The sequence below is a fragment of the Zalophus californianus genome, chromosome 2, assembly GCF_009762305.2.
Source record: "Zalophus californianus isolate mZalCal1 chromosome 2, mZalCal1.pri.v2, whole genome shotgun sequence".
Taxonomy (NCBI): Eukaryota; Metazoa; Chordata; class Mammalia; order Carnivora; family Otariidae; genus Zalophus; species Zalophus californianus.
This window is the reverse complement of record NC_045596.1, coordinates 143,826,662-143,850,152: the sequence shown is the minus strand read 5'-3', so window position 1 is coordinate 143,850,152 and position 23,491 is coordinate 143,826,662. Positions and strand designations below refer to the sequence as shown.

At 34.9% G+C, this 23,491-nt stretch overlaps 1 protein-coding gene and 1 pseudogene across 5 annotated transcripts in view; one reads left to right on the top strand and one right to left on the bottom strand.

The window, feature by feature from the left end:
- The window catches only part of CLCN3 (chloride voltage-gated channel 3), a 91,550-nt gene that overhangs the window by 30,980 nt on the left and 37,079 nt on the right, over window positions 1–23,491 (bottom strand). For 2 of the 5 annotated variants that reach the window (XM_027598102.2, XM_027598105.2), the window contains exons 1-2: window positions 22,322–22,587; window positions 3,845–4,002 (exon numbers count right to left, since the gene is read on the bottom strand). In XM_027598102.2, the coding sequence (XP_027453903.1) occupies window positions 3,845–4,002; window positions 22,322–22,400 (237 nt within the window). In that variant the 5' untranslated portion in view covers window positions 22,401–22,587. Of the gene's footprint in view, window positions 1–3,844; window positions 4,003–19,972; window positions 20,027–22,321; window positions 22,588–23,491 lie in introns of those variants that run through there. The other 3 variants (XM_027598101.2, XM_027598103.2, XM_027598104.2) reach the window with 2 other exon arrangements.
- LOC113924463 lies at window positions 6,567–8,979 on the top strand (annotated as a pseudogene).

The following is a 23,491-nucleotide window of genomic DNA, read 5'->3' as shown; positions in this document are numbered from 1 at the left end:
AGCATGAGGGAAATCCAAATCAAAACCTCAATGAGATAACACCTCACACCAGTCAGAATGGCTAAAATTAACAAGTCAGGAAACGATAGATGTTGGCGGGGATGCGGAGAAAGGGGAACCCTCTTACACTGTTGGTGGGAATGCAAGCTGGTGCAGCCACTCTAGAAAACAGTATAGAAGTTCCTCAAAAAGTTGAAAATAGAGCTACCCTACAACCCAGCAATTGCACTACTGGGTATTTACCCCAAAGATAAAATGTAGGGATCTGAAGCAGTACGTGCACCCCGATGTTTATAGCAGCAATGTCCACAATAGCCAAACTGTGGAAAGAGCCAAGATGTCCACTGACAGATGAATGGATAAAGAAGATGTGATATATTTACACAATGGAATATTATGCAGCCATCAAAAGGAATGAAATCTTGCCATTTGCAACGATGTAGATGGAAATGGAGGGTATTATGCTGAGCAAAATAAGTCAATCAGAGAAAGACATGTATCATATGATCTCACTGATATGAGGAATTCTTAATCTCGGGAAACAAACTGAGGGTTGCTGGAGTGGTGGAGGGTGCAGGAGGGATGGGGTGGCTGGGTGACAGACATTGGGGAGGGTATGTGCTATGGTGAGTGCTGTGAATTGTGTAAGACTGTTGAATCATAGACCTGTACCTCTGAAACAAATAATACATTATATGTTTAAAAAAAAAGAAGATAGTAGGAAGGTAGAAATGAAGGGGGGGAAATCGGTGGGGGAGACGTACCATGAGAGACTATGGACTCTGAGAAACAAACTGAGGGTTCTAGAGGGGAGGGGGGTGGGGGGATGGGTTAGTCTGGTGATGGGTATTAAAGAGGGCACGTACTGAATGGAGTACTGGGTGTTATACGCAAACAATGAATCATGGAACACTACATCAAAAACTAATGATGTAATGTATGGTGATTAACATAATAAAATTTAAAAATTTAAAAATTTAAAAAAAAAAAGAAAGAAAGAAAGAAAGACACCAAACTATGGTTTTTCAGACTTGGGAATCTGACAGGCATCTTCCCAAAAACAAACCAAGGAAGTCTGTCATTTCAAGTGAAATAAATGTGTATTTGTTTCTAATAACAGAATTTGAGCTTTCAAGTAAAACAAGAATTTTGGAAAACTTGTATCTATCACTATAAGGATGACAGATTCCAACTACTTAAAGACTTTTCTAAAGAGATCAGGGTTGATATTAACAGATGTGATTTTTTTATATTGTATAATTAAAAGTGTCAACACTTGAAAGAACTGCATAAATCAGTGAATATTTTCCAAATGATCATTGCATGACATGACAAAATTATTCATTAGAATTGAAGGTGAACTAACAGATTTTAATATAACAAAAGACAAAAAGTTCATTGGTATAGTTTCAGATTACCCACTGGCAACTAATCTTTAAGAAACTACCAGTTGTCACTTTGGTACAGTATCTAAGACTACCCACAATGATATAAAAAGGTTATTAAAATAGTCCTAGCTTTTCCAACCTGCCATCTATATGAGGTTGGATTTTCTTCATATACTTCAACCCAAATAACATATCACAACAGACTGAATGCAGAAGCAGATATTAGAATCCAGCAGTCTTTTATTAAACCAATAATAATGAGATTTATAAAAATGGAACATATATCACTGTAACGATGACAGATTCCTTAAATCTTATAAGGATCCTTATAAGGATGACAATTTCATTATACCATATTAACAAAAATCAAACTTGTTAGTATCAACCCTGATCTCTTTAGAAAAAGTCTTTAAATACTGGAAATCTGTATTTATAATACATATAATATAAAAATATGTTTGTTTTGTTTTCATAAAAGTATGTTTTGATGTTATGTGTAATGGGGTTTTGTTATACTTTTAAATCAACATCTTTTAAATTTCTCAGGTTTTGCATGGAATATGATAAATATCAATTAATATAACCACATAAACTAAGTTCCCTAGGCATCCTCAATAACTCTTTAGAGTTTAGAGTTTAATAGTGTTCTTGATGAATGGATAAAGAGGATGTGGTATATATATATACAAAGGATTATTACTCAGCCATCAAAAAATGAAATCTTGCCATTTGCAACGACATGGATAGAACTAGAGGGTATTATGCTGAGCAAAATAAGTCAATCAGAAAAAGACAATTATCCTATGGTTTCACTCATATGTGGAATTTAAGAAACAAAACAGAAGAGCACAGAGGAAGGGAGGGAAAATAAAACAAGATGACATCAGAGAGGGAGACAAACCATAAGAGACTCTTAACCACAGGAAACAAACTGAGGGCTGCTGGAGGGGAGGGGACGGGGGATGGAACAGCAGGGTGAGGGGCATTAAGGAGGGCACGCGATGCGATGAGCACTGCGTGTTATATACAACTGATGAATCACTGAGCTCCACCTGAAACTAATAATACATTATATGCTAATGAACTGAATTTAAATTAAAAAAATAATTCTAAAAAAAGCGTTCTCAGATGATAAAATAAAATAAAATAAAATAAGTGTTCTGAGATGAAAAATTTTGAAAATCACCACTGGATTGTATTGTGTCTTCCAAAAAAAGTAAATCTTGACTGATGAATCTCAGAGGTTATACTTGTCATAAACAAAATAATCTCATTCTAATTTCAACTTTACTATACATGTATACATTAATATGAAAGCTTTTAACTAATTTGTACAAGCAGTTATTTTCATTTATAAGTAAATTTCAGACCTTAAAGTTATAATGACCTTTTAGAAGTTGGAATTTTATTTTTTCAAAGAGAGTTTTTTTTTTTAATTTATTTTAGGATTACATCAGTAAGTCACAACCCACAAGTTGTACTTTTTAGTAAAAGCCATTCTTTTTTTAAACGTTTTTTATTTAATGGATAAAATACTGATATAACTTTAAAATTTTTATTTTTTATTTTTTTAATTTAGCAGAAATTTATTTATCTATTTCTTTTTTTTGATGTTACAAATGGAACAGTTTATTTCTGAAGAAATTTTAGCCCAACTCTTTAGCCCAAGATGTATCTGAAATATACATTTTCTATAAAAACCGTTGGAAATATTATTGCAATATAAGTAATTCTTTTTTTTATTAGTGATTCATTACAACACTTAATATGCCCTTTACAGGACTCAATTTGAGAAATCTCAGCATTTAAAACTGAGAAAGGAAATAAAAGAAAACAGTAAAATCCCACAAAACTCTCTCTCCAATATGGTTCTTCTGTAATAATAATTATATAACAAGTTTCCTCTTTTACTGTAGCTGCTGTGCTGCTCAAAGACAAAAATCATGCTGACTTCTATACCTCAATCTTCCTCCACAACTCATGTGCTGTGTTTTCCCAGTCCTTCCTTTTTTGTCTTATTATACTTCCTTGATTTTAAGTTACCTCAAGTTCTTTCCAGGGGTATAAATAAACTTTTTAAAAAAAATTACATATAGAGAGAAAAAAACATGCATTGCTTATAAAATGTAGAAATTTCCTAAATGTACTTTAATGCATAATATATATTTTGGCAGCCTGAGATCATTGGCAAAAATATATTATTAAAGGGCGCCTGGGTGGCTCAGTCATTAAGCATCTGCCTTCAGCTCAGGTCATGATCCCAGGGTCCTGGGATCGAGTCCTGCATTGGGCTCCCTGCTCAGCGAGAAGTTTGATTCTCCCTCCCCCACCCCCCATTTGTGTTCCCTCTCTCACTGTGTCTCTGTCAAATAAACAAATAAAATCTTTAAAATATATATATATTACTAAAATGATCTAGTTATACACTACATTAAAAAATTACTGAAAACACTTACCCGTCTATGCCTTTCTCTGTCTTTACATTTCTCTCGCACCCAATCAATAGTATGGAAATCATCATATGTACCAACACCTGGAATTGGTTCATCCAAAAGATCCAGTAAGTGTGTAGAACTGTTAATGCTGCCTCCATTAGTCATTGTATAATGAGTTCCTACAAAGCAAAAAAGAACACTATGTTTTATGACAGACAATGGTGAACCATGTAACCTTCTTAATAGTTCACTAGTAATTCAAAAAGAAATAGTATTACTTGAAATATAATAAAATAAAGGAGGGAAAACATCAAGAAAAGTTATCCAAAACTTGGTAATAAGGCAAAAGACCATGGCATGTCCTTTCAAACATATACTACAGTGTCAAAAATAAGCCTGCGTAGTACTCATCTTTTGCTCTGAGGAAGAGGACTTTGATTTATTATTTTCTATTGATTAGGACATAGACTCTAAAAAGTTAGATAACGACTTACAGAAGATTGATAAATTGAAAATTATTGTTTTCATCTGGTAAAAATGTTATTCAATTTCATCTAGCAGAAAAGATAATACTTAGAGTTGTAGTGTTGTGGGTTTTTGTTTTTTGCCCTGTAAGAAAATTTTTCACTGATATTTCATCTCACACACCCTCCTCTAAGTCATCTTTGTCATCAAGCTAGTCACTAGTACTAAATAAATCTTTTGACAGGTGTTCACTATATACTTATAAGAGACTTTAAAAGTACCAGGAACGACACTGAAAGACAATTCACAAAAAAGACTTAAATTTATAAAGTTCAATCCAACACAAATGGCTCTTAAATTTAAAAAGTTCAATCCAACACAAAAAAGAGAAATACGAATCAAACCTACAATATCATTTTTCTCTATCAGACTGGTAAAGATTAAACAGTTGACTAATGCACTGAGTTGGCAATGTTATGGGGAAGGAGGACTTGCCACAAAATTATTAGTTTAAGTATAAACTGGTATAACCCTTCTAGGAAGTCAAAGCTACCAAAATTTACATACACAGATACTCTCTAACCCAGCAAAGTCCACTTTCAAAAATTTTTTTTGCAGTTACATTTGCATAAATCCATAAATTACACATAGTGTGGTAAAACATCTTACTGTGCGCTTTATAAGGAAAAAAAATTAATGCTGAATTGTTCGTAATCCAAAAGAAAGGTCAGCAAAAGAGCCAGAAGTAAATACGTTAGGCATTGGAGGCCATAGTCACAACACAACTCTGCCATAGTGGCACAAAAGAAATCATAGATAATATATGAATGGGTATGGCTGTGTTTCAATAATACTTTATTTACAAAACAGTGAAGAGCAGCATTTGGCCCAACCACTGATCTAAAGTCTCTACAGCACAAACCAAACTCAACGGAAGACGTTTACTAGGAATTTTCTACTTACCGGCACTCTTCTAGATAGTATAGGAGAATACAAAGGCCATTGTCCCTGACTCAATGTAACATTGAATACTGTACTAATAAACTTAATGTCTATTTACTTCTCCCAGGTAGAACGGGGTTCTCTCTTCCCTTCCTATTTGATACATTTGAATATTTGCCTTGGAAAGTATAAACCTTCTAAAAGAATAGTATATTGATCTCAGTGTTTTGGCAGAGGTACTCCAGGAATGCATAATTTATCATTCTTGGCTGAGGGTTTAAAAGCCCAATCCCTGCAACAGCCCATGTTGCTTTACATAAAACAACCTTATACTTTTTACACTAGCTCTCTCTTCCTCTATCCTGATTTTACTCAGCAATTTCCACCTGGTAAAAGCTGGCTGAAAGGCCATAAATTTTCTTAAGGAAAAAATTACTGGAGAACAAACATAATGTGTATTTATAATGTCTTGACAAACTTGAGAATCTCTGACTCTGCTTTCCATGTGATAATATTAAAATTGGCAATTTTAAAAATGTTTTTGGAGGCACATATCAAAAGCCTCTATGACCTTCTGATACGATGACATCACTTCTGGACAAAAATGCATAAAGTCAATCTTAAAAGGAGAAACAAACACAAATTGAAGGAAATTCTACAAAATAAATGGCTTACATTCTTCAAAAAATGTCAAAGTCATGAAAGACAAAGAATGACTGAGAAACTGTTCTAGATTAAAGAAGACTCAAAAGACATGACAACTAAATGTAACACGTGCTCCTGGATTATGAGAATGTGGACCAGGAAAAAAACTGGGTTGGTTTTTTTTTTTTATATTAAAGGACAGAGTAAAATAACTAGAAAATTTGTAAACAGTCTGTAGATCAGACAATGGTACATATCAATATCAATTTTCTGATTCTGAAAATTGTACTATGGCTATATATAAGGGAATGTTCACTCATAAGGAAATACAAACTGAAGTATTTATGTATACACACACATTTAGGTATTATATATACACACACACAAAATAGTACATGTTATATAGAGAATAGCATATAGAACAGTGAGAGAAAGATTAAGAGACAGACTAAACAAATGTGGTAAAATTTTTTTTTGTTTTTTTTTTTAAAGATTTTATTTATTTATTTGACAGAGAGAGACACAGCGAGAGCGGAAACACAAGCAGAAGGAGTGGGAGAGGGAGAAGCCGGCTTCCCTCTGAGAAGGGAGCCCAATGCAGGGCTCAATCCCAGGACCCTAGGACCATGACCTGAGCCGAAGGCAGACACTTAACCGTCTGAGCCACCCAGGTACCCCCAAATGTGGTAAAATGTTAACATTTCAGAAATCCGGGTGAGAAGTACAGAGGATTCTTTTCACTATTTTTCAACACCTCTAAGACTGAAATTGAAAGAAAATGTTTTTTAAAAGTCTGCCATGATATATTTTGAAAACTTCCAACTCCTCCCACCCCATGTTGCCTTTATTTGGGTAGAGTCAAACAAACATGGACTGCTAATTTTAATTATTACTCTTCTATTCAAAAATAGAAGAAAATAAAAAGAAAATAAAAAAAATAAAAAGCAAAATTTCTATACGACTTAACATATATCCACACAATACGTCACCAGCCCCATGATAAGAATCGTCAAGCTGTTTGCACCATAAAGATGATAAGCAAATGAAGCATTTATTACTCCAACAGACATAAAGCAGGAAGTACAAAAGTAGACACTCATTTTAGCAAAAGGTACAGCAACACAATAAACGATATTTACACTAACTACGGGTCTTGTCTTTAATGATTTTCAAAAAGTTACTCTGCAGAAACTACTCTGACGTCTAACTAACAAAACTATGCAACAATTCAAAATATCTGAAAACCAGAAATTAAGGATTCAAACTTTTTAAACCAGAGGACCCTGTGAACCAATGTTTTGTGTTTTGGGGCTTTTAGGTTGTGTCCCTTACAACTTCTGGGGCCGATACAGAACATGTTAGCATGGGATTTAGCCAGAGCAGTTTGTGTCCCCAACAGACTGTTTGTAGGTCAGTCTGTCCCTTCAACCCTATTTGCTTCTAAGTACAGAGCAATAGTGTTTCAAAAAAGCATATTATAGGGAGAAATACTGATTGATGTTTTTGGTTTTGGGGGAACCCACAGAAACACAGTCAATTATTTCTAAAAGAAATCTGGGTCAGGGGCGCCTGGGTGGCTCAGTCGGTTAATCGTCTGCCTTCGGCTCAGGTCAGGTCCTGGGATCGAGCCCCACATCGGGCTCCCTGCTCGGCGGGAGGCCTGCTTCTCCCTCTCCTACTACCCCTGCTTGTGTTCCCTTTCTCGCTGTCTCTCTCTCTGTCAAATAAATAAATAAATAAATAAATAATCTTAAAAAAAAAAAGAAATCTGGGTCATTCTTGTGACTCCTACTAACAAATTGGCTTGGATAGTAACCAAGGAAGATTTTGGTATGAAAGTAAAATAAAATTTTTTTGCTGAGACAGAAATAATTAGAATATTTCTCTGGCTCCGATATATATAACTAAGTGGAATCCCCAGGAAGAGAAGGGCAGACATTTCAATCTGGCTTTAATTTCTCTTTTATCCTGTTCCTTACTCATTGTAGGGGCTATTACCGAAAATTGAAAGACATTATACTGAATGTGAAATCAATTAACATATTTTTTTAATTTAAAGTTTGTACTTGTGGAGTGTCACACTTGGTGGTCTGTCCTCTGCTCTGCCTCCCCTCGTTTTTTAATAGTACAGAAGTGGGAACTGTCCATTTCCAAGACACCTTTGACCCACGGATCTATTTTCTATTTCTCATAGCCTCTGAAGACAACAGTCACCACACTCAAGGCAGGGATTTGGGGCTCAACATTTCAGAGGCCCCCAGGCAGACTGCAAACTGTGATAAAAGGTGCAGAGTCTCTCATTTGTACAGGTTGCATTCATCAAATATTTCCCAAGAATTCCAGATAAAGTGTTCCAGCCTTCACCTCAGATCATTGAAAATATGGTGGGGAATCCACAGTACCCTCATAAGCTGCATATTGTTACCAGAATAAAAAGTACAAAAAGATGTCCAAATTGCTGGGGCGCCTGGGTGGCTCAGCTGGGTAAGCATCTGACTTGGGCCCCGGTCATGATCTCAGGGTGCTGGGATTGGGCTCCCTGTTCAGCTGGGAGTCTCCTGGTCTCTCTCTTTCTGCCTCTCCCACTGCTTGTGCTCTCTCTATCTCTCTCTCAAATGAATGAATAAAATCTTTAAAAAAAAAAAAATGTCCATATTGGGAAAAAGATATAATAAAGATGGTTGGGTTAGAAAAAGCACATACTCAAGTTCACACAAATATCCCTTCAGTGAACACAAAACTGAAAGTGGTTAAACATTTCATAAGAATCAAGCCCCTGAAGTTGCCACAAGGACGTTCAGCAGAGGAGGACACGTCTAATACATGCCTCCAGAGTACTGGGGAGGGACGCCTGGGTGGCTCAGTCGGTTAAGCGGTTAAGCGTCTGCCTTTGGCTCAGGTCATGATCCCAGGGTCTTATGATCAAGTGCCGCGTGGGAATCCTTGCTCAGCAGGGAGTCTGCTTCTCCCTCTGCCTACCACTCCCCCTGCTTGTGCACGCTGACAAATAAATAAAATCTTAAAAAAACAAAAAAAAGAGTACTGGGGAATTAGTGGTGCGGTGGCATCTAAACCCTATAGATCAGGAAGCAGTTAAGACCTAATGCCAGAGCAATTTCATATTAAAAAACGTAAATCATTTAAAGGTAGTGAGAATGAGTTCTCATTAAAATATATTTTAAATACTAAAAAAATAAAGTTTGTAATTGCAAAAGAGCAGTTTAAAGAAGAGTTAAGAAGAGTTAATACCTATCCTTCTCAAACTATTCCAAACAATAGAAAAGGAAGAAAAGCTTTCAGTGCTTCCATTCTATGAGGTCTACATTATCCTGACATCAAAGCCAGACCAAAATACTATGAAACAAGAAAATTATAGACCAATATCCCTGATGACCACAGATGCAAAAAATCCTCAACAAAATATTAGCAAGCCAAATTCAAAAATACATCAAAATCATGATTCACCATGATCAAATAGACTTTATTCCAGGGATGCAAAGATGGATCAAGATCCATAAATCAATGTGATATACATTAACAAAATGGATAAAAATCATATGATCATCTCAATAGATGCAGAAAAAGCATTTGACAAATTCAACATTTGTTTATGATAAAAACTCAACAAAGTGGGTACAAAGGGAACATACTACAATATACTGAAGACTAAATAGGACAAAACCACAGCTAATATCATACTTAATGGTGAAAAGCTAAAAGCTTTTCCACTAAGATCAGAAACAAGACCACTCTCACCATTTTTATTCAACACAGTACTGGAAGACCTATCAGACAAGAAAAAGAAAAGGCATTCAGATCAGTAAGGAAGATGTAAAACTGTCGTTATCTGCAGGTGACATGATACTATATAGAGAAAACCCTAAAAACTCCACCAAGAAACTATTAGAATATATGAATTCAATAAAGTTGCAGGATAAAAAAAAATCAATACAGAGTAATCTCTTGCATTTCTATACACTAATAAAAAACTAGCAGAAAAAAATTAAGAAAGCAATCCCATTCACAATTACATCTTAAAAAAAAAAAAAACCCTAGGAATAAATTTAACCAAGGAAGTAAAAGACCCATATTCTGAAAACCAAAAGACACTGAAGAAAGAAATTGGAGACAACACAAATATATGGAAAGATATGCCATGGTCATGGATTGGAAGACTTAATATTGTCAAAATGTCCATACTACCCAAAGCAATCTACAGATTCACAAGCAATCCCTACCATAAATACCAATAACATTTTTCACAGAGGTAGAAAAAATCCTAAAATTTGTATGGAACCACAAAAGACTACAAATAGCCAAAGCAACTTGAGAAAGCAACAAAGCTGAAAGTATCATAAGCCCAGATTTTAAATTATCCTACAAAGCTATAGTAATTAAAATAGTAACATAATGGCACAATAAAGATAAGAGATCAATGGAACAGAATAGAGACCCAAAAACAAACCCACATTTATATGCTCAAATAATCTACAACAAAGGAGACAAGAATACACGAAGAGGAAAGGACAGTCTCCCAACAAATGATAATGGGGATACTGGAAAGCTATATGCAAAACAATGAAACTGGCCCACTTTCATACACCATACACAAAAATAAACTCAAAATGGATTAAGGATCTAAATGTGAGACCAGAAACCATAAAACCCCTAAAACAATAAAAAAGAAACAAAACAAAACAAAACAAAAAAAAACCCGACAGAGTAAACTCTTAGACATCAGCCTTAGCAATATTTTTTGAGATCTGCCTCCACAAGCAAAAGAAACCAAAGCAAAAGTAAACAACTGGGACTACAACAAACTGAAAAGCTTTTGCACCATGAAGGAAACCATCAACAAAATGAAAAGGCAACACATTGAATGGGAGAAGATATTTGCAAATGATGTATCTCATAAGTTGTTAATATCCAAGTTATATAAAGAACTCAACACACACACACACACACACAAATCCAATTAAAACATGGGCAGAGGACCTAAATCAACATTTTTCCAAAGAATACATCCAGATGGCCAACAGATACATGAAAGGAAAGTCAACATCACTCATCATCAGGGAAACACAAATCAAAACCACAATGAGGTACCACCTCATGTCAGAATGACTATTAGCAAGGAGACAAAATATAACAAGTTGGTGAGGATGTGGAAAAAAAGAGAACCTTCACGCACTGCTGGAATGCAACTGGTGCAGCCACTATGGAAAACAGTATGAAAGACCCTCAAAAACTTAAAAACAGAAAAACTATATGACCCAATAATTTCACTTCTGGGTATTCACCTAAAGAAAATGAAAACACTAATCAGAAAAAAATAAATGCACTCTTATGTTTATTGCAGCATTATGTATAATGAATGGATAAAGAAATTTTAGTATCTATACATAATGGAATAGTAATTTGCAACAACATGGATGGACCTAGAAGGTATTATACTAACTGAAATAAGTCAGGGAAGGAAGGAAGGAGGGAGGGAGGAAGGGAGGGAGGGAGGGAAGGAAGAAAGGAAGAGGGGGAGGGAGGGAGGGTGGAAGAAAGAGAGAGAAAGAGAGAGAGAGAAAGAAAGAGAGAGGGAGAGAGAAAGAAAGAGAGGAAGGAAGGAAAGAAAAGAAAGAAAAGACAGAAAAGAAAAAGAAGTAACATATGATTTCACCTATATGTAGAATCTAAATCCCAAAGCAAACAAAAAACAGAAACAGACTCCTAAATATACAGAACTGGTCACTGCCAGAGGAGAAGGGGGTGGAGAATAGATAAAATAGTGAAGGGGATTAAGAGGAACAAACCACCAGTAATAAAATAAGTCACGGGGATGGAAAGCACAGGGAATATAGTCAATAGTAGTATAAAAACAACAAATAAAATATTGCACCAGGATGAGTATAACTTTTCATTTATGTGCTTTCCTGTATGATCTTTTATTGTATATTGTCTTTTAACTGTGTACTTGAAAACTTACAAAGAAATTCTACCAAAGAATTAATATGTGAAAGGAGTTAATACTCATGAAATTTATACAAAAATAAATTTATCAATATTGGAGTATTGGAAAAATTAATTAATAAAATCTGTTATTACAAAAGGATTGCTAAATAAAATTCAAGAATCAGCTGGCTATTTAAAAAAATTTTTCAAACTTTCAATTCAGTATGTATGACATTTCATATATTTCTTTTATAGTTTGTTCTGCCAAACATGGAAACCTGAGTAGTATGAAGAAGGAGAAAAGGAAAAGTTTTCTATCCTACTCTAACCTACGTAGGGAACATTCATTTCTGACAGGATCATAGAAGTGCCTACATATCCCACATTAGGAGTAATTTTAAAGGTATAATGTGCCCTAACAATAACAATGATTTTAAAATATTCCTAATGTATCATTTCTTTGTGTATAGTTCACTGCAACCTAGATTTGTATAAAGTTTAACTTATATTAAAATGAGATAAATACAAATTATTTATGTGTTAATAAAATGTTTATAGGCAACAGTACAAGTTATCCAGCTTCCCCTCTCAACTTCGTCTTATGCATGAATGAAGCATGTATCTTGTAAGTAATGCCGCAGCACAAATTAAAATACATACATACATGAATATGTACATCAAGTAGATCTCTCTCTTTCCTAAAATAATACTTCAAGCGTTGGTTAATTAGAAAATTATAATATGGCTTTCCTAAAGCCGATATCTGGAAGGGAAATCTACAAGACAAAGAGGTTTATGGGATGAAATAAAGGTGGTCAGGCTACACTTCCCTGAGTTTCCCTTTCTTTGTCCTCAGTAAATGCACTCTATTAACACAAAATGACATTATTTAGCCCGGCCGTCCCATTTCTCAAGGCATGTACAGCTTGCATTTACTTATCTGTGAAGACAGCAGTGGAGGTGCACCAGAATGCCTTTAGAAAATACTGAAGTTTCCTTACCCAACACTATTTCCTTGTCCTCTCCACACATTTTTCTCCTACCAGTTCAGTGAGGCATTTATTGCCACAGGAAAAGAAATACAAAACAGAGCAAAGAAAACAGGAGTCATTATTGTGGCTTCTGAGTTTCAAATTTAGGCTTTTAAAATCAATTTGAAAAGGCAAAATTTTAAAAGCCAGTATCTTTGAGTTGTAAGTGATAGGTTTCTAGGTTTCAGAAGGCTTTAAGTAAAAAGGCTTTGAGTTTCTGCAGTAAGACATGGATTGAAAAAAGAATAGATGAAGAACCAATCCTTACATGACTACATAAGGTTTGCTGGGGAGGCAAGGAGAGGGAATTAACTAAAACAAAAGTTATAATAGTTAAACTGGCAACTGGCTTCAGTCTTTAACATTTTCCTATAACGAAAAAATGTAGATGAGATCATACTAGCCACACTTATTTACAAGCTCTTCATTACTGAGCCTACTTTCTAAAAACTATCTCATATTATTAAGTGCATATACACATTATTTTCAGTGTACTTCAGATTAATTGCTGTGACATACTGTAATTTAAACTTCCAGGTTAGTTTGCATTACAAATGGTACATGCAATAAACATATGTGAGCCTAACTAATCACCCTCTTCCCCAATTTTTAAATTTTTAACTTTTTTGTTCTTAATATTTTTCCTCAAACACGTGCCCAGATATTGAGTATCAATAACCAGGTATATCTCCAAACATAAAATAACCACATTAACAAGGAGCTGTCCTCGGATTAGGATCTTTCTTTGTATAATGCTCCCTTATTGTTTCTACCCACCTAAAAACCCTTTCTTTCTGTAACAGAACCCAATTATTTTTAGGAAACTTCTATCCCTTATTGCATGTAGTCTTTGTGAGAGCATCGATCAAGGTGTCCTCCACTCCCCAGCTAAGAAAAAGGCAAAGGATCCAAGTTAGACTGATAAAACTCTCTCCTGGAAATGTAAATCTTGAGCAATGTGATACAAAGACACTGGGGGTCTATTAATTTCAATGACTTCACTTCAAAAGGATATAGGATAGTTGCTGCTACTTGGATTGTAAGAAAGTATAATCTAAATGACTTCACTTCAAAAGGATATAGGATAGTTGCTGCTACTTGGATTGTAAGAAAGTATAATCCAAAGTTAAGAAAAAAATGAAAAACTTTTCTGGAGGTCTGACTACCAGATGCCAGTGATTACCCTTCTACTACGTAATGGTTTGGGGGCGGGGGCTGGGGGGAGAGACTGGAAAAAAGACGGCCTTCTTTTCAGAGTAACCTAGTAGAGGAATTCCATTACGTTAATGCACTTGGAGATCAGAAAGGCCTAAAGTCATATTCCAGCTCTGCCATCTATTAGCTATAGAACTAGATCCTGCGCAAGCTAGTTACTAACCTCTTCGAGGTGCCTGGGTTTTTTCACCCACTTTTAGAGTATGATGTGTAAACTGGAGATAAATCACGTAAAATATCTAATAATAAATCTGATAAACAGGAAATCAACCAACACGAGTTACTGTTTCTGCTCAAATATTCTGGTATTTAAAACTTCACCAGACTGCATTATATTATTCATATGGCATTACTCTTAACCCAAAGAATGACAAAATGACAAATTGGGGGGGGGAGGATGTCTTACAGATTTGAACAATGAGCTCTTCTACAACTGTATATTAAGCTAAAATCCTGTAAATTTCTCAACAGATAATTTAATTCATTATGCCCACCTGGTATGGACACAGAAACACATTTCTAAAAACCTGTGATCAATAACCAATCTTTCTATGAAATGAACATTTTGTAATTCAAATATCACCAACAATATTTCAATAGTTCAAGTATCACCAACATTAAAACAGCTCAGTAAGCAGGAAAAATTATCCAATCGCGCTATTAACTGAGTTGCACTTTTCTTGCAAAAATAAATTTATCTTTATTTTTTTTTTTAAGATTTTATTTATTTGTCAGAGAGAGAGAGAGAGAGAGAGAGAGCACAAGCAGGGGAGTGGCAGGCAGAGGGAGAAGCAGGCTCCCTGCATGTGGGACTCGATCCCAGGACCCCAGGATCATGACCTGAGCCAAAGGCAGACACTTAACTGATTGAGCCACCCAGGCACCCAAAAAGCTTAATTTTTTAAAGCAAGTTACAGAACTTTAATTTATTTGAGATAGAGACAGAGAGCACAAGCAGAGCGGGGAGGGGCGGGGGCAGAGGTAAAAGGAGAAGCAGACTCTCCACTGAGCAGGGAGGCCAACACAGGGCTCGATCCCAGGACCCTGGGATCATGACCTGAGCCAAAGGCAGAGGCTTAACCGACTGAGCCACCCAGGTGTCCAGCAAAAATAAATTTACTGATAAGAGAACTTTGTCTTGTTTATTTTTTCCCCAGATGCAGAACTTTATTATCTCTTCTACCCCTCCCCCATTCCATAGCAACTACTAATCTTTCTGCCTATATGAATTTGCCTATTTGCCATTTTATATAAATGGAATCATATAATATGTAGTTTTTTGTATTTGAGTTCTTTTATTTAGCATAATGTTTTCAAGGTTCATCCAGGTTGCAGCACATATCAGTACTTCATTACTTGTTATGAGTGCATATTACATTTATGGATATTCCGCATTTTATTTATCCATTCATCCACTGATGGACATTTAGACTGTTTCCTCCTTTTGGCTATTATGAAAAATGCTTCTATAAACAGTTATGTACAAAAAATTCATATATACCTATGTAAACAAAACATTTACCAATATCGTAATCTAAACAAAAAAGAGTTGGTCTTTTCAACAAACGATGCTGGGACAACTGGCTATCCACATGCAAAAGAATAAAGTGGACCTGGACTTCACACTAACATAAAAATTAACTCAAACCTAACTAAACGTAAGGGCTAACTAAAACTATAAAACTCTTAAAACAGAGGAGTATATGCTTATGACCTTGGGTTAGGCAGTGGTTTTGCAAATAGAACACCAAAGGACAGGTGACAAAAGAAATAACAGATAAACTAGACTACATCAGAATTTTAAAAAATCTTTCATGCCTAGAAGCCAGACATTGTTATCTATCTGGTATCTAACAACAATAAAACAATATCTACATTGTTCTTGGCACTTGGCCCACCAGATATTGTTCTTGGCACTTTACATATATTAGCTCATTTAATCCTCACAACAACCCCATGAAATAAGTATTACTCCATTTCATAAATTAGAAAAACAAAATACAGAGAGTTAAGGTCATACATCTACAAAGTAATTAACAGGATTCAAATTCAAGCAGTGTGATTCCAAAGGCATTTCTTACCACTACTGAATACTGACTAAAAAATAATTTCACGGTTAGTTTGCCTGCATATGTATACTATAAGATATGTGGACACTCTCCTCCCCTAGTAAGTTAAGAACTCTTAAGTAGTGCCTTTTCCCAAAACACTTGTGCACGTACACTTAGCTTTCAAACAATTAATGCAATCCTACACTTCACTGTCATCATCCCTCTTTGCCTTTGGTTCCAGACCACTTGTCCTATATTAATTAAAATGCTATATTGAAAAACTGTTGCAATAGTAGTCTTGGGCACTGCTTTGCTACCAGCACTCACATCCCTATGTTTTAGCAGGGGTCTATGACAATAACACATCCCATTCTCATCGTCAGGTTGTTCCAGATTCATTTTGGGCCCTGAGAAGCCTACCTTTATCCCAGGGAGAGCTAACTGTCCCTCCAGGTGTATACTTAGAAACTGTTTTTCAAACTTTTGTGACTGTAGCCCATAGCAAGAAACATTTCTCACTGACATAGTGAGAAAAGTATACAGATATGTACCCAAGTAAAACCAAAGCTTAGTATACTTACTTTTTGGCAAATACAGTCATACGTTACTATTTTCTTTCTCTTTTTTTGATACTAGTCACAACCCAGTTGATTTCAAGACCAACATGTTAAAATCTGCAATTTGACAAACACTGAACTTAAAATACATACATTAATAAAATTACCAGATTTTCCACAAAAAACATTTATATTCCCATCCACTAGCCCTCAATATATATTTGCTAAACTGAAATGAAAAAAAAAAAAGTACCTGTTACTCCTTAAACTAAGCTTATTAGTAAATTTCACAGTCACACATGTTCAGCAGCCTGTCTTTTCTCCGAGGGAATAGACAAATAGTAGGCTGGGATGAAAAACAGGTATACATTTATTTACCAAGACTAGAACTTACTATGTCTAGACTCCATCTCAAAAAATGTGGGAGCTGTGATCCTTGGCATTTAAAGTCATAATGCAAACTACTGTCCTATCACACACACGCAGGCACACACACACATAAACACAACATATACATTTTTTTTAATTATGAAGGAAGACAGGCAGAAATCCAAAACTCTACATATTCTTGACTACCGACTTTCTTCCGTGTATTAAGAACAGGAAGTCTAGTCCCCGTTGTGTTTTTGTTTTTTTTCCTTCCCTCTGTGACCTTACTGGTAAAAAATGGTCATCCTGGTTAGGGAGGAGAAAGTAAATGGAAGTTCCAGAATGTTAGCAGACTCCCAAATGAAAGATTAAAAAGGTATGGCAAGCACAGTGCTAAGTTCTTAGTAGGTGGTCAATTAAATGTCCACTGGATAAATGAATCAAGTACATGCTCTTGAAATTTGTCCTGCCATCCACAGTCATATTTAACTAGGATTTAAACCGTAAAGACTTGGAAATTAAAACCAAATTCCAAAGAAGTTGACCAAAGATACACAACCAGTCAGTAGCAATGCTGAGTCCATTATTCAATTCACAGTTTTCTTCTCTGCTCCATTGCCATCCCAAAATAAAAAGCCTACATCCTTAGGTAGAGATGATAAAGTGGGTATTAAGACACCTGTATAATTGGAAACAAATTCCATGTTCATTTATCAACTCTGAATGTAAGATAATTTGTATATTACATGAATAAAGGATTTACAAAATTTGCTTTCTAAAGTGGCAAGAGGAATAAACGACAGAAACAAAATCTTTTTGATTTAATTAAGGTTGTAATGGACTCCAAAAAATTACAAATTAAACATATGTTTAAAAACAAAACCAAAACTTTAAAATATAATTTAAGCCACCAGTCTCCTGTGGCTTTGTGTATGCACAAAGCAGAGACCTCAATGCCAGGAAAATAGCCAAAATTACAAACCTATTCAACATGGCAGGAGATCTGCTCACATTTTGAAATCTTGATACACAAAGCATTTCTGACTTAACAAGCTGTGAGATATAAAAAAAAAATCATAGTAAAGTGTCAGTTATTTTTAGAAAATAGAGCTAGAATATGAACCAGATTTTACTGAAGGTTTTAAATTGAGATACTATGAGCAAAATAAATTTAAACACAGGCTTTGTTTTTATACTATTGTTTTAGAATACAAAGAGTTTCTGACATCAAATAAAGAATATTTGTTCTTTTAATTTACAGACACTTAGATGAATAAATCTGTAAGAAGAGATTTAATTTTCTCGTTGGCTGAAAGAGGTAATGATAATAAAATAAGGACCTGGATCCTAAACTCATTTTACAAAGAGCCTACAGAGAATGGGGAGACCTGGGTGAATCAGTTGGTTAAACATCTGCCTTCGGCTCAGGTCATGATCCCAGGGTCCTAGGATGGAGCCCGCATTGGGCTTCCTGCTCAGCGGGATCTCCCTCTCCCTCTGCCTGCCGCTCCCCCTGCTTGTGCTCTCTCTCTCTGACAAACAAATAAATAAAAACTTAAAAAAAAAAAGTCAGTTGTAAAACATCCAGAGAAACATAAAAAAAAAAAAGAGCCTACAGAATGATACTTCGGCAGTAAAAATATCACCTAACACCTGGATTTCCAAATAATGTGCCCAAAAAATGCTAACTAATGATACTTCTTGGAGGAAATAAAAATGAAAAAATCTCATTATAACAGTAACAAAAAAAGCTTTACTCAAATACATTTCTGAGCTAATGAATATCACGAAATAACTTCAGGCAGAAACTTAATAAGACCCCAAACATTTATTTCAATAGGAAGTCCCCATATTTTGTGCTTTAAGACCATCATTAGTCCGGCATTCAAGCTCCTCTAGGATCTGGCACTCTTCTGCCTAGCTATACTGCCCCCTTAACTGACCCACTGATAAAACAAAACTAATCAGGAACACACTAGGCATTTACTCCCATCAGAGCATTTACTCATTCTAGCCTCTCTACCAGGAGTGTCCTATCAAATTCCCTTGTGTACTTGAAAACTTGGCCTACTTTGATAGCACTTGTCAAAAGGAGACTGATCTCTTCCTCCCCTAAAATCCCACAGACCACGCACTCTATACCATTCACTAGAAATATATTTACTTTCTTGGGCTTTGTTTCTTTGTTTTTAAACTTGGGAAGCTTTCTTTTTCCCCTGCCAGGCTCCAAATGCCAAGTATTACAGGGATATACATAGTGAGAAGCAGTATTTCCCCATAATTGGAGTATAAGCCATATCATCTGGATTGAATCCTGACTTCTCTTTATGATTTCTTTCAGTTTTGTCAACAGGAAAATGGGAATTATAACAGTACCTAAGTCACAAGTCTATGAGGAGGACTTAAATGATTTTTTACACATGAATGAATATACCTAAAGCACTAACAAAAGTATGTGGCAAACAGTAGTAAATTCTATACTAAGTATTAGCTATTATTAATATTACTATTACTACCACCATCATTCTCCACAGCACCTAAGAGTACCTTATATATACAAGAACTCAATAAATACTTGAATGAAACATTTAATATTCAAATAATTTTTAAAGACTCCCTCATGGAATAAAAGGAGGCTCAGAGTCCAAAAGATCAAATCCAAAAGAAAGGCCCGGTAGAAGAAAAGAATTCAACTCCCCAAACTACTTAAACTTCATGAACAAATTAAGAAAAAGTCAAAGTATTTAAATTAATCCAAATGAACCAAGTGTTTTATTTTTTTCTTATAAAAATGGAAAAGACACATTGTATGAAAAAACTTGATAGTTTCTGTATAGGAAATTTATCTCAAAAATGGCTATTTCTAAAATGCCATCTTAATTTCTAATCTATCAACAACATATTAATTAATTCTATGTTTAATTTACTTACATTTCCAGTCTCTATATTATCCACTTAAGTAGGAAGCTTCATCATTTACCATCTCACCTTGAAAAACAGAACTGAATTTTATTTACTCCACAAAGGTAATCCCTAACTTTAACGCTCAGAGATTCATTAACAGATTCATATTTACTTTATTGATATCCTTTACAATTTTACATTTTGACTATCTGCCTCTTCATTCTTCATCAGCCTAAAGAGATATTTCTAGTCATTATAATTTTGCCCTCACAGGAAAGCTGATTCAGTTTTCTTGATTTATGCTAGCTGCTTGTTTCTACATCTCCAGTTCCTTTGTGTTGACCCATGTCTACAATAGGTCATAAATTATGGAAAACAAATAACCTCTTATCCATAGATACCGGGATACCACAGCACAGTCAAGTGAGCCTAATAACTGACTGATCTGTACTTCAAAGACACAATGTTACTTTCAAATAAGATTGGTTTCTATTACAGTAAGTCTCATCAAGGGATAAGGAACCTATTTGGGCTGCCAAGAATGTGCCTGATTCAGACCTTAAGCAAGATTCCTAAAGACCATTTATGAAATTGTAAGAGAAACAAAAAGCTTATGTTTTAGTAATAACCACATCAATAACCATGCCTTACTCTCACATAAGCTTTAGCTTATTTCTTATTATTTGCATATCTCATACAGAAATGGAGTCCATAGTAAGTTCGGTCAAAGACTGTCAAGCTTAACACTGGGAATTTAAATTTCCCAAGCCCAGGTTTTCTGGTTTATCACCATCAACAAACAGATGTTGTAATAGCTCAGAGAAAACACAGTTTGTCTTGTTTTACAGTTTAATTACTGATTAGCAAATACTGTGACATTTGAACAGTCACCATTCATTCACGTTGCTTCCTGTTTAAAGAAATCCTTACCAGAAAAGGAATGATGAAAACATAGGAAAAAGGAGAGTTTATGAACATATGAAGAATTGAAAAATTAAAAAACAAAACAAAAAACCTCTGGGTGGTAAGATTATGAGAAATTTTTATTTTCTTTCTATGCTTTTAGATATTTCCCCAAATGTTTAAAATATGTATACATACTTTATATAGAGAAATTTTATTGAGAGCAACTCTGTAAGAGAAAGTACACTATATGTTAACATGATCTTCATATAGTTTTCCCAAAATCTGAAAAGTAAGTTTTTACTAACAACAGAATACTATAGGATATTCTATGTTACAGCTGTTCAGGGCCTAAAATAGTGTCTAGCAGACACAATAAATTAATAAATTTTTGCTGAATACCTTAACATTTTCTAATCCTAATGGAACTGAATACTAAAAAAAAAAATGTTATCAGAATACAAACTATATTTTAAATAAAGCAGGCTACATATGCTCAGGAAAATCACGACTTCCTTTTTTGCTTCATAAATAAAAGTTTGGGTTAAACCACGAAATGAGTGTATAATATCACGCAGTAATTCAAATTAACATGGCTTAAAAATGAAATCACCTAGCTAAGAGATTTTTCTTAAGGTTCAATTTTTTTCTAGAACAACTACCAACCAGTGTGTTTTTAGATTAGTTTAAGAAAAATTTTAAAAGGGCAGCTTTATTAACATGTAATTATTTTTATGAACACCCAGGCAGTACCTTCCAAACGATTTACATGAATGCTGGGTGCTTTTCTGGTTTTTACAAACTATTTACTATTATTTTTTCTGGTATGTAAAAATTACCGTCATTGTTTTTATCAATTTTTATGAAATACCTGTAGGAGACAATGTAGTTTAATGTTAATCAGCCAAAATACCTATTAAATGAAAAATATTAATATAAAAATTGTTCGTCTTTATTGCCATCTTTAAGTGTTCTAAAATGTAAGCAGAGCTTTTACTATAAATTTACTTTGTGGTGGCAAAAGCTACATGGTAACTGGCAGCAGCTGAAACATACAGGTGCAGAGACACATATTTGATTTCTCTGTGTAAATTAAAGGAAACACGTAAGTTTTCCAAATTAAGAAAAACATTACTTTTTAGGTGCTAACATGCCTCTAGATAGCTGTAAAAGCGGATTAATTCATTTTCGCAGTTAAAAGAAAGAGGATTTTCACATAGAAGATGGAGTCAGAGTCCGAGTCTGAGTCCGATGTGATCTGAAGCAGTACTAATCTGCACAGAGAAAACAATCAGGGACGACTACAAAGCTAGCTACTCAGAAGGCTCCATTTGCCCCTTACTAACATTCCAGGGCAACTAAACAACATACTGCAATATTTAAAGGACAATCCAGGACCTGTTTAAACTAGAGAACCGCCCAGCCACATGCAAAACATACCAACAGAGGCTTCACAGCAAGGGATGGTATTACCTCTTTTATGTAATTCCCTCAAGGGAATACAGTCTCCTCCCCCGTCATAAGGCAAATAGGGATCGGAAGAAGCATCCATGATGAGAATTTTTAAAAAGAAGAAAAAGAAAAAGAAAAGCTCGCTAGCTTAAAAAAACACTGCCATTTCTTCCACCCCTGCGGCAGCAGGCGAGGGAGATGCCATATTTGATGAGGGTTAGAACTGTATGTAGTTCGACTCGCTGAAGCAACTGGGTTCTTCCACAGTGGATGATGTCATCAAAGGGAAATTATTGCAGCCTGGTTGCTAGTGGCTACAATCTAGCAAGGCTTAGAGGCGGAACAGCCTTCTTAATCAGGTCCTGCTACGTATGATGATGACTAAGCTCCAAGTATAACAGACAAAACTGGTTTGAGAATTTTAAAGCACTCACAATACAGCTTCTATAACATCGGTGGCAACTATAGCAAAACAATAAAAACATTCTTTTCCATTTCAAGATAAACATAAGGGACACAAAGTAATACGGAGATGTGAAAAGTAAATACTGGATGTAGACAATGCCCCTTTTCATTTCTGATACAGAAAAATGGGAGGAACATACTAGTAAGAGTGTATGCTTTTATAATAGAAATTTACTTATTTTTATATACATGCCAAAGGCTTCAAGAGACTTGGTTTTAAAAGTCTATTCTTAATGATCTGAAATGTACTACAGACTTCTGTGGATTAAAAAATTTAGTAACTGACAGTTGAATAGTGTTTTATCCCCCTAATCCTCTCCAGCAGCCTCTTGTTTCCTTCCTTTAAGGAACTAGCTAGTAAGACATTCTAGCTTTTGAGAAAAAAACTTATCAACATACCAAGTAATTTAGCTATTATTTGTGAAACTATGCAAAAAAGATCTACTAGGGAGATTTTTCTCTCCTACCTTCCTACTTTTCCCGACTCACAAAGATTCTGTGCTTCAGGGGGAAAAAAAAAGGCTTTTAGTAAAATGTGTCTCAAAGTGTAAATAGGTTTAATAAAGTTTTATACTTCAAAAAGTTTGAACCTCAGAGAAAGCTAGCCCTTCTTATAAAATCTCACCTGAGATTTGGGAAAAGGGATTCTAGGAAAGAAATATAGGCTAGATAAAAGACTACAATTAGAATATTCTATCTAATTCTGATTTTGGCTATTAATATTTA